We start from the raw sequence: 14,185 nt of genomic DNA, 5'->3' as shown, positions 1-14,185 counted from the left end.
ACCCAAGGTGCTGTACAGTTACAGTACCATTCACAAACACATTCACACACTGATGGCAGCTCCGAACACTGGCGCCAACCTATGACCATCAGGAGCAATGTGGGGTTCAGTGCTTTGCCCAAGGACACTTTGACACATGCGGGCGAGAACCGAGCCCTCTGCACCTCAATCACCCTTTATTACAACATGGAACAACAAGGCACAATGTTCTGCTGCTAATTACTAACACAAATATACAATCAAACCCAGGAACTAGATCTAGAAGAAAGGTTCCTGGCAGAGATTTGGCCCACGAATGCTCAAGGTCCAGTCCAAAGACCACTTAAAGACCACACTAGCGAGAGGGCCATCACCACCAGAGAGTCCTGGACTCCCCCATCACCATCCTAAAAGCACCCAGAATGTGCCCACACTAAACTTAAAGTAGTCCACCATTGGTCTCACAGGACGTCCAGCATGAGGAAAACCAAATATCGACACCCCAACAGGTAGAAGAGCCTCAAAGGGAGTAAAAGGGTCTATTGTGTTGTAAATGGTTCCCTTAATATTAATGCCAGTAATTATTAGAAAAGAAAGACTAGAATTTATGTTGCAATAAAAGAATTTACCTGATCCATGTGGTTTGGAATCTACATTTAGTTCATTCCTTTGGTGATTCTCTTCAATGAACTTGTTTTTTAAATCTAGAGATAATCAGTCCCAGCAGTTACAAAATATTTCAAGAAGTTATAGTTGATTGATTTTCCCTTTTGTGTTTTGAAAACAAAGGTAACTCTTAGCTTTAATTTCACAATCTAGCACAATGGTGTGTCAAGTACTGTACTAGTACAAGTACTACTGTATCTAACACTTGCAGGATAACTAAACTTTGCGCTGACAGTTCTTCAAAACTGTGTGTTTAAAAAATGGTAAATACTTGTATAGCACTTTCTACCCTCCTTTGAGGGCCCAAAGCGCTTCAGTCACAGACCCATTCACACACACATTCACACACTGGTGGTGGCTTCGCTACATAACACTGGTGGCAACCTTCCACCAGAGGCAAATCGGGGTTAGGCGTCTTACCCAAAGACACTTCAACACAGGAGTCGAACCTGCAATCTTCCTATCAGGAGTTGACCGCCCTACCGCTGCACCACAGCCGCCCCATATCTTGTCACTAAACCTGCTGAACAAGTGTTATGTCTAAGAAAACATTTAAGGAAGCTGACGTGAGACTGCTGTGCTCCGATGTGAGACGAGCGCAGTAAATCATTACTGCCATCCTGATGAGTCTCATACACACCAGAACAAAAGGTACGTTCCTCTTGTACATTTGTTATTTCATTTTTAACTGAAATGGATTTTCACACAACTGTACATGAAATCTAGTACATCATGAAACCCATAAACAGGATTGTTAATGTTGCTTAATGGGAAATGTGAAGAGGTAATTTGGTAAACTAAATATGTGAAGGAGACGGACAGAAAAGCAATAGCATCTTATTCAAGTTTTTACATTCATTTTATTATTTGAACATTAAAGGATATATATTTAAAAAGGTGCTAGAGTATGAAATCATAACAAAGCTGACTTTGTTGCGAGTTCTTTTTTTTGGTGAATAGGAGAGTTGTGTAATATTGTAACTAAAATGGACTGCATTAACTGTAGGAAATTTTTGACTGTGATTTTTGTTTTGTTTGTTTAAACTAAGCAATAACATATTGTTTCGTCTAAAATGAAGAGCTATCTGATTCAGAGATTTGTTTCACAACATATATTTTCATACCAGTATGTTTCTTCCTTTTTGAAGGATGTAAAAATAGGAAAGTTGAGAGATGATAACTATCTTAGATATAGATAATCAGGTTTTATTATCCATAGGATCATGGTTAGGTTGGGTAAAAAAATAATACAATAAAGTGCAAAAAATATGTGTTAATGCGTGTCTACATCAGAGTTTAAAATATGTTGAACTTCTTACAATTTCACTAACAGAAAACACGAAATGCAAAGAAATGTTAATTTGTTTTAATCTCAGTTTATAGTTTTGGTTTGTTTTGCTTCAATGGTAAAAATCTTAAAAGTTGACTTTTTATGATGTAATTATCAGATTACATATTCACATCCCGTTTTTCTTGTCCTTTCAGTTGACATAATGGTTGTTACAATTGTATTTGGACGGCTGCCATTGCAGGATTTCTATAGGGTCACAGATGCTTAGTGATCAGTGCGTTTGGTGACAAAACAATCATGGATTTGTTATTATTCTTTTAAGATCAGTTTTCTGCCCCCAGGGAGATGAAATGTAAAGTGAAAGTAGAGGTGTCAAATGCCAAACAGGGGGTTTATGAGACTTGTCTGCTAGGTTGGGTAGTAAAGAGGGAGAGACTGACCTGTACAGATTAGCAAAACAGAAAGATTGAGATGGGAAGGACATGCAGCAGGTTAGGGTGATTAAAATGACAGAACAATGAATAGAAGAGATGACTGTTTGGGAGTAAAAAGTATCAAAGATTAGTAAGGATGGAGGCCTTTGGGGGCCTCTGGAGGCATGAAGAGTGGAAAGGCACTTGGTCCTGATGATATACCTGTGGATGTATAGAAGTGTCTAGGAGGGGTAGCAGTGAAGTTTTTGACTGGGTTGTACAACAGAATCATATACCTGAGAAATTGGATAGTGTGATGGTGGCCGTTTTTAAGAATAAGGGAGATGTGCAGAGTTGTGGCAACTGCAGAAGAATGAAGCTGATGAACCATACAGTGAAGCTATGGGAGAGAGCAGTCGAAGCAAGACTCAGAGCAAAAGTGAACATTTGTGAGCAGGAGTGTGGTTTCATCGAAAGACGGAGTAATGCAGATACAATATTTGGTTTGAGGGTGCTGATAGAGAAGTACAGAGAGGTCTGGAGGAAGACGAGGTTTATGGATGCAGAGAACAACGACTTGAAGGTATCTGGTGTTCCAACAACAGATGGAGAAGACAAAGTTAGCTGATTTTCTCAAAGGAAAAGCCAAAAGGAAAAGAAGAGGATTTTTCCCATCCATCAGGTGTCATGCTAAAGAAACTGTAGATCAGGGATGTCAAACTCAACCACACAAGGGGCCAAACACACCTTAGGTCGCGGGCCGAACAGGATAAACATTTATTGAACACTATTTCTTTTAAACTTTAAAACCAAAACTTTTTAACATAATAATTAGCTAGATATATAGCATTACCTTTGATAATCCTGGTGTAAATGCTGTAAACTGAATTTGCCCACTGAAGATGCTAGAGCTGATCACTGAAGATGCTGAAATTAATAGCTAAAAAAAGCTGATAGCTGAAAACAATTAAGATAAAAGCCAGTCAAAATAATAGCTAAATGCCAAAATAGCCTGGAAAACTAAAAGAAACAAACCTTGGTTTGTCAAAACAGCTAGCATGTGGCTGAAAAAATAGCTAAACTTCAAAATAGCCTGCAAAACTGAAAACAGTTAGCATTCAGCAGATTTTTTGCAGAACTCCAAAATTGACCAAAAAAAAAAAAAAAAAAAAAGGAAAAAAAAGCCTAATTTAGCCAAAACAACTTTTAGGTGAAATTTTGCTAAACTCAAAAATGTACCAAATAAAGAAAAAAAAAACTAAATTTGCCAAAACAGATAGTATGTAGCTGAAATATTAGCTGAACTTAAAAAAAAAAAAAACATCTTAGTAAAGGACAAAATAATCCAAAAAAGCTAGCAGAAAGCCATTTTTTAAAACTTAACATAAATATGAATCATAAAAAGGCAGGAATATTATTCAAGAATAAAATCAACTTAAACTTTAAAGAAATTTCAATATTTACTCATCATAAAAATGTCAAAATTATACAAGTTCGAAATTATTGCAACATAACATGAGCCATTAATTACAATTAAATAAAATGATCTGGAGGGTTGGGTTTAATTACTCGTAAGGCCGGATCTGCGGGCCTTCACTTTGACACGTGGTGTATATTGTCCTTCTGTAAGGCATGTGCACATCATTATTGAATTGTACTTCATTTTAAGTATAAATCTAAACCTATACATTTCGTGAGACTAGAATGTCAGGAGATTCTAGAAGCTGATACTTGTTCTGCATGTGATGTTTTTCAAGTCTCCTGCTAAAGTTGCTTTAGGCTTTAGTGACAACTCCCCTTACAGGGTTGAGATGGGGAAGCCTGTACGCGGCACACAGATGGCCCCCAGTAAATATCAAAATTAGAGGCAATTCGGTAAGCTCGTGAAGAGAAAGTTTTCATGTATATATACTTTTTTACAGTCATGCTGCAGGTTACAGGTCATAGCGAACACTTAACGTGTAAGGGTAAGCAAGGGGGGAGTAGGTTAGACACATGCACACAAGCAAGCTTTCATTTTTTCAAACCTCCAAAATCCTATACACTGCCCAAGAAACCTGTTGGAAATTGTGTGCATTCCTTACATACAAGAGTTTTATATAATATATCTATTGTTAGCCAAGGACTCGTACATCATAGAGGTTGGTCCGTTCAGCGTTACTGCACTAGCAATGGACTTTTATTTATTAGCTTTCAACCACATAATTGCTGGTTTAAAAGAAACAAAGAACAGATTTTTTTTCATTAATATTTCGTCAATTTTGTTATTAATCTATTAAAGTCTGCCCTGAAACATGCGATTGCACGGTTAGCACAGATTTAGCTTAAGGCTAAAGGAAGTTCACAAGGTTTACACTTTACCTAAGGTAAATATTTCAGGATGACATTCAGTGTGAAAGCATTTACTATAGAAAGTACATTTTGACAAAAACACACAAATGGAAATAGTATGAATTTATCTACTCGTAAATTATTTTGTTTTACACGTTTTAACATTTTTTTGTTGGACATTCAGAACATCATACATTCTTTTCACTCAAAACTATTCTGTTTGTCTGTGTTTTGGAGTCAAAGTTTTATTGTGTTTGTAGAATAGCAAGAAAAGCTTTTTCAGCCACTTCTGTGGGTGTAGACTGCAGAACAAACAGGTTGGCTTATACTCTTGTTGAATCATTATACTATTTCACTTGCCAGGTTTTTTAAATTCCAGTCATGAAATACATACCAGGAAATTGGTTTGTTTAAGGTGACGGGAAATTTTCATGTAACTTCCTTGTTCACAAAACTATGAATAAAGTTATGTATTTATGCTGTATATATTTTTATGTTACCTAGATTATTAACTTTCTAAATATCATATATTAATGTTTATATTGTGTTATTAATTAATTTATGATTGCATTACTTTCTTCTTAGGATGACTTTTACAAAAGCAGCCTGCTTGGCTGTGGTTTTTCTGCTTGTATGCTACCGTCTACAGAATCAGGAATACCGTCAGTCTTTAACGTCACTTGTTAAGGTAAAAATGTGAATTATAACCTTAGACACTGCTATATTGTAGTTTTGGAATTGTTGACAGCACAGTTTAGCGTATATATTTATTTCTCAGGACCAGTGGAATTCAAACACACGGCATCAAAATGAAAGAGCAAGAAGAGAAGGTGAGTCCAATAACTCATAATCCTGATTTTTTTTTTACCTACAGAAGAAGTGAACTGAGACATGTATGACTTCTGTCTGTTTTAAATATAGCCCCTAACAAAGAGCTTACATTTGAAGTGACTGTAGGCTTCTCTGACATCAACACACTCCAAGAGTTCCTAAAAAGTCTCAATTTGAGTTTAATTAATAGCTCAAGTGAAATAATCAGCAGTGAAACAACAACAGGTAAAACATATTCATCCTGTTTGAGTTTTATTCTTTTGTTGGTTCAGGTTTTTCTCTGCTGATCATTAATGTTTCTTGCTGTTGGTTTTTCTGCAGAGTGTACATCTAACCAGACAGAGTACCAGTGTACGTGTCAGGAAAACTATGCCTGGTCTTATAACACGTGTGTGAGTTATGGAGCCTGTGATGGACCCATCACAGGAAACACGTGTGGATGCATTAAAGGTCGCCCCAAAAATGATGAATACTGCCAGCTTTACATGACTTCAACAGGTAGGCTAACAGGCTAAGACAGAACGCAAGAAATTATGACGTATGGGAGTTCATAGGTTATGTACATTTTTATTTCTATAGTGAAGTAAATACTCTGAACTGTAGTGATAGGACCAGATGTCATAAGCAAAAGACATGGCTTGGTCACAACCGCCGTTACGGTTGGATATGGGCCATTTGCGAGCAAAAAATCGGCAAACGTGTAATGTTTAAACCAACCAGCTGCCAAATCATTGCTCTGACACATTAAGCTCAAAAGCCGGTTTTAGTATTTTGTCTAGACTGAACAAAACTAAATTGTTTTTATCTCCAATTTTATAATCTTTTCACCAAAAAGCATGAAAAATTATGAAATTCTTGAAAACTACATAGTTTTGTCTGTTGACATTTGCACTGCCTCACCAAATCGTCAGTAACTCCATCTGTTAGGTTTACAATAAAAGGCAGTTATTTAGTCTTTACAATACCAACCAGTAATCAGCAGTTAAATTGTTTTTAAAATAAAATATGACATAACTTCCTGATTTTTGGTTGCAAATGCAAAAGCATGCTGGTGTCAGAGATTGTCAGACTGTCTTCTAGTAGAGCCTCCATGGTCTGAGCCCTACACTGACAGACACACCAAACGTTCTTCCCACAGCTATATATGAATATGTATATACATATGAGTGTGTGGGTGTGCGTATGGTGGGGTGTGAGCTGGTTAGGATGTTGCAAAATCTTTGAGATCCTCAAAATGTTTTACTGTGATTGATAACACAAAAGCTTGTACACATTTGAATACATGGTTGGAGTGTCTGCAAAGCTACAGACATACTTTTATACAATTAGGCTATGAATGAGAGCAATGTCAGGTACTAGAAGATGTGGAGGAACGTGATCCATTGCAACTCATTACAGATACATTGTCACAAGACTTTTCAAAGACTGCTCATTCTTATTCTTAAAATTTGGTTTTTAAGGTATTCCTTATGTAGTATTTTTTTTTTTAGCAATTTCAACACCAACAACAGCACCAACAGCAGCACCAACAGCAGCACCAACAACAGCACCAACAGCAGCACCAACAGCAGCACCAACAGCAGCACCAACAACAGCACCAACAGCAGCACCAACAACAGCACCAACAACAGCACCAACAACAGCACCAACAGCGGCACCAACAGCGGCACCAACAGCGACAACCACATCAACAACCACAACAACCACATCAACAACCACAACAACCACAACCACCACAACAACCACAACAACCACAACAACCACACCCGCTGTGCTCTCTGCACAAAAAGTCTTGAGTTTTACGATGGACTTAGCTTTTGATAAAGCGTACAACGACCAAAGCAATCAAGTGTACATAGATGTGTCTGGAGCCGTAAGTACATTTTATCTTCTTCCTGTCATTTAGTGCTTCACGTATTTTAATATATAAATGCTACATTATGTTGTTTCAGCTGCTAATTAAATTTTGTCTGACAGATTAATAAAACGTGTGATGCAAACAACCCACCTTGTTCATTATTTACCCTTAACTTCAGGTGAGTTTTGATTGTTATTGTGTTTATTTCTAAATCACTTTTCTACTGAAAATAACATCAAACAACTTTCATAAAACCTACATTTCTGGTCTGACTGAAGGCTGGAGTGAAGTAAAAAGTAAAGACGCAGAGAGAACATGTTGATTTATGTTGAAACAGGTGAAATATTTCTGAGTGTTCTGTTCTCACAGAAAGTTTCCATGGTTAATAAACTTCTCCCCATTTTTGTTTTTTCTAATAGCTGTGCATGAGCGGCTTTCCTTTACAAAGACTAATTTGAGGATCCAAAACTATAAACTTATGAATAGTAATTATGGCAGGAATGAACTTAAAATGTTTAAACATTTTAAAAGATAAAATCAATACACAAAAGCGCAGAGAAAGGTGTGCTGTTGCAAATATCAAAACAATATAAAATAAAAATTACAGTATTTTCCGGACCATGAATCAATTTTCTCAAAAATTAACTTTGCCTCATAATCGTCAAGGCTTATTAATACAATTCGGTGTGGTTCTCTGACCCCAAACCACTTTTATTTGGTGCATGGCATTCGCTTGAGGTTATAATACATTGAAAACAAAAGATTTGGAAAATCTAGTTGCTAACTAGTTTTTCTAAGTTGCAAAAGAAGAGATTGTGCATGTAATCCTATTGCTTGTGTTAAAATCTCTTTATTCGGCTACAAAACAAATTTTTGTATTTCCACCCTGTATACATCTGATCTACCGTATAATGAGCTTGCGGAGGTGGCATTTGAATGCGGAAATGCCACTCCGTGCACCGAACAGTCCTGAGAAACCATGTAAAAATCACATAAATTCATATTTCCAGTCACATCCAAACAGAATAAAGACTGATGTTAATCCAGGATATTTACATGCAGGCAATATGCAAATTGCTGCACGGATTTCGAAAATTATGAGCAAACAAGCTCTTGAAAATATTATAAATAATAATGAAAGCACACTCAGTAGATCATCTCGCTCTATACATGATCTTCTACTACGATTATTTCAGGTGGCTTCACTTTTTTAATATTTATTTTGTGTTGCAGCTTTATAATTATCACTGTAAACTACACTGTCAGTTCTCTAGTACCAGATGTAAAACTTGGGCATTTAGTAGTTTCTCTGTGAAACGCCTACTTAAATGTTTGCCTACAATTACCAAACTTGATACAGAGACTCTCTGCAATACTAAATTTTTTTTTTTCCTTGACCTCATTAAAAAAAAGTACCATTATACTACATCATAAAAATGGCATTGAAGGCCAATACAGGGCGTGGGAGCACTTTGGTGAAGCATGACCATAGACATGGCGAGTGACTGAATTGTGAGGGCCATATAATGCTGTTCATAGCTTTCATTTTTATAACGATTTTCTTGTGTGTTTCAGTTCTGGAAGCACCATTGCCAGCTACACTGTCAGTGCTTCAAGTATTTCAGATGACACAGTGCAGAAAATAAAAAGTGGGGTATTTAGTGATCTGTCTACGAAATATTCAATGACTTTTGACAGTAAGTGACTACAGATTTGTAGCAGCTCAACTTTGTATTTAAGCTTGATAAATCACTGTCATTTCCTTTGTAAAGGTGACGTTCCAATAAACGCTAATGCATATGTTGGAAGGACAGTGACCATTGACTGCGGCCCTATACCATCTGAATTGGCTTTTGGTGAAGATTTGGTGACCGGGTGGAAACTCAATGATAAAATAATTACAAGCAATTCAACACACATAATTACTGCCAAACAGTTGACTGTATCCACATTTACTCAAGCTGGTACAGGTATGAAATCAGTTGTGCACCTTATAAATCACAACTATTATTACTTACTTTCACTATCATAGATTTTGATTCTTTCTTTTATATATATATATATATATATATATATATATATATACATATAGACTGGAGACCTGTCCAGGGTATATCCTGCCTTCGCCCATCAGTAGCCGGGTTAAGCTCCAGCACCCCCGTGACCCCGAAAGGGAAAAAGCGAACGGATGGATGAATGAATGAATATCATGAATTTCAATTTTAATCACTCCTCCAATCTATATATATAGATCTATATATATAGATTGGAGTGATTAAAATTGAAATTTAACATCAATAGTAATGATGATGTAGCAGAGAATGAGATGCTTAATAACAACACGCCTCACAAAGTTTAAGTTACATATTGTTGTTTTTTGCTGCATTACTAGCTCACATGGTGTATTTATACTGTATCTACCTATATAACTTATTGACTTAAACCCCTACTGTCTTTATGTAGAGAAACAACATTCCAGTACATGAATGAGATGCTATGATGTATCAAAGTTGTTTCTTTGTTGTTCAACATTTGTATTTTTGTGATAGAAAGAAAAAGGTAATTGCTTTTTGTTACAGTAAAAGCTGAATGTACACTGACAGCTGGAAAAAAAACTTTCCGCCAGAGAGGAGACATAGTGGTCAGTAATGGGTATCCTCGGATTACTGTGAGTCCAATTGAAAAATTATTGCAATGTGGAAACGCTGCAACACTTACGTGCTCTGTTCAAGATCCTTACAAGGTCAACTTTAAGGATTTTGGTACTGACCCTGCAAAAGGTTAATTGAAAACACACAGAGCATCATTATGCAGTAATGTGATTCTATATGTGACTTTCCTTGCATCTAAGTGATTGCAGCATCCCAGCAATGGATTGTAATATTGTTGTGTCTTGATACATTTCAGAGATTACCTACCAGTTACCGTCTCCTAACAACTGTGGAAGCTCTGAAATCAAAATCACCTGCCATCTGGAGTCAGACCCTGAAATTGAAAGAGTGATTACTCTGAAATACACAACGCAAGGTTTGTGTGTGTGGTGGTGGTGGGGGGGGGGATAAAATCAATAATTTCTATTTATTTCTAATTCAATAAATGTGTATTGATCAAAAGGCATTTTTTTATAGAATTTGATTGTAAAGGGGATCCTAAATTTGGTGATGGATACGTTGGGTTTATTGCAAAAGCACCCTGTGATCCAAACAAAGTGGGAGAAATAACAGCTAGGTGCATGGAAAACAAAATATTTGGAAACATCCAAGACAACTGTGTCCTAAAAGCTGTTCAAGATCTACTTGATCAGTCTGGGGTAAGCCATAAAAACACATTTTAACATTTTCGTAAACTTTTATTTTAACAAGACACACTTTATGTGATATGGATATTTTCTTTTATGGCATTTCAAAATAAGACTTTTTTTAGATGTTTGTTCAGAAGATCAATGAAGTCATGTTTGTGAACAAGAAAGCCAACAGACTTTGTCAAACTAACTTCTGACGTGCTGAGATGAGTTGAATATAGCACCTTCTTGTCAAGAATGTATTGAAATAATGTTTTTAATGAACCAAAAAGAAATCCTATAACCATTTATTCTTATGTTTTAGGGTTTAAACGATGGAACCTTGCCAGAATTCTTGGACAAACTGAAAGGAGTCGCTCTCACCTCCTCAAAGGAAATATCTGGCTCGTCTGCCACCATTAGTGCCATTGTTAATATTTTGGGAAATGTAGCTTCTACACCATTATTTTTTAACAAAACTTTAATGGAGGTAGGTGTATAACTGAGCTGTGAATTACAGATTCTATGAAATCGTTGCATTTAAATTTCTTTTTGTCTTATATGCAAGTATTATTTTCATTTTATAAACAATATATAAATATTTCCTTCTCTTTTTTTCTTGTTTTAGAATGTCTTGTTAACCACAGATGTTCTCACTGGGGATGAAGCAAAGGACTCATGGCAATTTATTAACAAAAATGACACCCAAAACCTAAGCAGAAGTTCATTATTGTTGGAATCTCTTGAAAAAATAACCAAAATAGTTCAAGGAGACTCTTTTAGCATCGCCACGCCTTTGATTCTTTTCAACAAAACTGTTTTCACAGATTCTTTCAGTGGTGACTTTGACTCCTCTGTGGTGGTGGACATAAAAGTTCCTGGAAAAACTCCTTTAACTGTTATAACATTTTCTTCTTTAGATAATGTTCTTCGTCCAAGATACTTGAATGAAAATGATTTAAGCAAAACCATCAATGGCAAGATTGCCCTCATTCAGACCAATGTTAAGGTCAACAATATTTCTCTGACGTTTGACGTTTTCAATGATACATTAGGGAATCCTGTATGTGCTTTCTGGAACTTTGCTCTTTTTGATGGACTTGGAGGATGGGATGATGAGGGATGCTTCTTTGTAAGTGATGAGAATAGTACTGTCCGCTGCAGCTGCAACCATCTCACCTCATTCTCTGTCCTCATGTCACCGTTTGCTCCCAAAGATCCTGCTCTAGACTTTATCACTTATGCTGGAGTCACCATTTCCATGGTTTCCTTGATTATCTGTCTGATCATTGAAGCCATTGTGTGGAGGGAAGTCATGAAGAACGGCACATCTCTCCTGCGGCATGTTTGCATTGTAAACGTTGCCTTGTCTCTCCTGATTGCAAACATTTGGTTTATCATTATGGCAGCAACTGTAGATAGTGGTGGTGATATGGGCCCACTTTGCACCGCAGTGACCTTCTTCAACCACTTTTTCTACCTCGCCATGTTCTTCTGGATGTTAGACTCTGCTCTGCTGCTGCTCTTCCGCACAATGAGTGTGTTTGGTAGTGGTTTATCAGACATGGCTTTGATGGGGATTGGGTTTGCTCTGGGATACGGTGCACCTCTCATCATTGCATCCATAACCATTGCTTCAACTGCTGGACCTAAAAAATACATCCAGGGCTGCTGGCTGAACTGGGACAATTCCAGAGCTCTGCTGGCGTTTGTGATTCCTGCACTGGCCATTGTCCTTATTAACTTCATTATCTTGATTGTGGTGCTGTGCAAAATTTTTAGAAGCAGAGCACAATCTGCACAAGCTGGCGATAAACACATTCTATTTGTTATTGCCAAGAGTGTGGCTGTGCTCACGCCGATGTTTGGATTAACTTGGGGCTTAGGAATCGGACTTTTGGTGGACCCAAAAAATCTAGGAATTCACTACTCGTTTGCATTCTTCAATTCATTGCAGGTAAACATTTAGTAGCGTTTGGCACTGATGTGAATATTTTTACAATTAAGTATTTAATTTTAATAAGGATGGCAAAATATTTTTATCTGCTTGTCCCTCTAGGGTTTTTTCATTTTGGTGTTTGGAACACTATTGGACAAAAAGGTATGTATGCCAGAGAATGTCAACTCAAGATTGTTAAGTGGATTAATTTGACGAACACTATGACAGAGTCAATGGAAGAGAGTTGTCTTGACTTGATCAAGCTAAATGTATCAATTGTTCCCTTGATATTTTACAACCTATTACAGTAGGATGTATAGATTTTAAATAAAACAAATAAATGATAGAACTGGCATTAAAAATGATATTTCAAAATTGTAAATCCACTATATACAATTTTATTTGTGGCCTCCTCATTGCATAGGACAGTTGTTCACTCAAGCAGAGAAGGGTTGGGGAGGGAGCAAAGAAACTTTTCAAAGATGTTTGTTTTGTTATCTAGCTTTGGTGCTTCAATTGAGCAGTAATGTACTTTATTTAGTTACGCTGCAGAACCTTATGCTTATCACATCCAAAATTTTCCATAATATCTTTATCTCGCATAATTACGTGGTTTTTCTTTTGCTAGTACTAAAATACTAATGTTGCAGATTTGAAACACATATGTGAAAATATAAATGTTTTTGACTCAAAACCTTTCCCCGGTTACATGAACAGACTTTAATCAACTATAATTTCAATTATTCAACTCATGATTTTTATTTTATTTTTTTAAATAAATGATTACTGAATGTTCTTTTTGGCAATTGAAGTTCTTGTTAAACTGATATTTCGGTCTCAGAGTACGATCTACTTGTGTTTAATTACTTTCATTTTATATTTTATGTTTTTACAGCCATGTATTAATTTTTAAAATATACTTTTTAGGTTCGATCAGATTTAGTGAAGACATCAAAAAGCATCTTCACTGGAACAAGGGTAAGAAACAATACTGTTCATGTTTGTTTTATCTATTAGTTGTTGAGTACTTTCATTTTTTCTTTGTTTCTGGTAGTTTACTCTTTCTATAACGTTTTTCTCATTCGTTGTCTTTTAGAGTACCAGTGGTGCATCATCCTCCACCGGAATTTTCAGGAACTGGAGAGCAAGAAGAGGTTTGTGGACTGTGGAAAAATTATGATTGAGCACGTCTTTTATCATATTAATCTGTATATTTACTTTTAATCAAGTTTTAATCGAGACGTTAAAGTGGTTTGTGGCCATACATCTACCAACAGAAAATCTGAAATTTATTTACTTTGAGATTACTTAAAGATTTGAGATTATTATTTATATTTTAACGTAGGCTTTATAAATAACAAACGTGTTAACAAATGACTCAGTCAGAAAATTGGAATTGTACCTAAAAATGTTGATGTTTACTTTTCCATTTCTGACAGAATGTCCTTTTGTTGCAGGTGCTATAAATGGCTACCACATTTCTTCTAGTGGCACCAATAACTCTTCTAGCAACACTTGAAACACATTTAACAAAGTTGTTAAATGTGAATATATTCCACTGCAAAAATCAGGCTTCAAGGAAAACTGCTGACATGTA

At 36.2% G+C, this 14,185-nt stretch overlaps 2 protein-coding genes across 2 annotated transcripts in view; both read left to right on the top strand.

Moving 5' to 3' along the window:
• The first annotated feature begins 1,167 nt into the window (after positions 1-1,167).
• LOC112158162 (G8 domain-containing protein DDB_G0286311) lies at positions 1,168-7,307 on the top strand. The gene is made up of 7 exons (XM_024291388.2): positions 1,168-1,296; positions 5,266-5,368; positions 5,459-5,510; positions 5,602-5,736; positions 5,833-6,009; positions 7,002-7,105; positions 7,302-7,307. Exons 2-7 carry the CDS (start codon positions 5,267-5,269, stop codon positions 7,305-7,307), a joined length of 576 nt encoding a protein of 191 aa, XP_024147156.1. The 5' UTR covers positions 1,168-1,296; position 5,266.
• Positions 7,136-14,185, top strand: part of LOC112157817 (adhesion G protein-coupled receptor F4) — an 8,206-nt gene continuing 1,156 nt past the window's right edge. The window contains exons 1-13 of the mRNA XM_024290828.2: positions 7,136-7,384; positions 7,489-7,547; positions 8,945-9,066; positions 9,142-9,339; positions 9,949-10,149; positions 10,277-10,396; positions 10,498-10,679; positions 10,975-11,139; positions 11,278-12,606; positions 12,709-12,750; positions 13,516-13,566; positions 13,685-13,742; positions 14,046-14,185. Of these exons, the coding sequence (XP_024146596.1) occupies positions 7,316-7,384; positions 7,489-7,547; positions 8,945-9,066; positions 9,142-9,339; positions 9,949-10,149; positions 10,277-10,396; positions 10,498-10,679; positions 10,975-11,139; positions 11,278-12,606; positions 12,709-12,750; positions 13,516-13,566; positions 13,685-13,742; positions 14,046-14,107 (2,658 nt within the window). The 5' untranslated portion in view covers positions 7,136-7,315 and the 3' untranslated portion in view covers positions 14,108-14,185. The remainder of the gene's footprint in view (positions 7,385-7,488; positions 7,548-8,944; positions 9,067-9,141; positions 9,340-9,948; positions 10,150-10,276; positions 10,397-10,497; positions 10,680-10,974; positions 11,140-11,277; positions 12,607-12,708; positions 12,751-13,515; positions 13,567-13,684; positions 13,743-14,045) is intronic.

This window comes from Oryzias melastigma, linkage group LG24, assembly GCF_002922805.2.
Source record: "Oryzias melastigma strain HK-1 linkage group LG24, ASM292280v2, whole genome shotgun sequence".
NCBI lineage: Eukaryota > Metazoa > Chordata > Actinopteri > Beloniformes > Adrianichthyidae > Oryzias > Oryzias melastigma.
Note: the sequence above shows the minus strand (reverse complement) of the source record. Positions and strands in the feature narration are given on the sequence as shown.

Coding starts and splice junctions, on each gene's coding strand:
- LOC112158162 (XM_024291388.2), top strand. CDS start 5,267: ATGACTTTTACAAAAGCAGCCTGCTTGGCTGTGGTTTTTCTGCTTGTA. Junction 5,511..5,601: donor TGAAAGAGCAAGAAGAGAAG/GTGAGTCCAATA, acceptor TTTTAAATATAG/CCCCTAACAAAGAGCTTACA. Junction 6,010..7,001: donor GCTTTACATGACTTCAACAG/GTAGGCTAACAG, acceptor TTTTTTTTTTAG/CAATTTCAACACCAACAACA.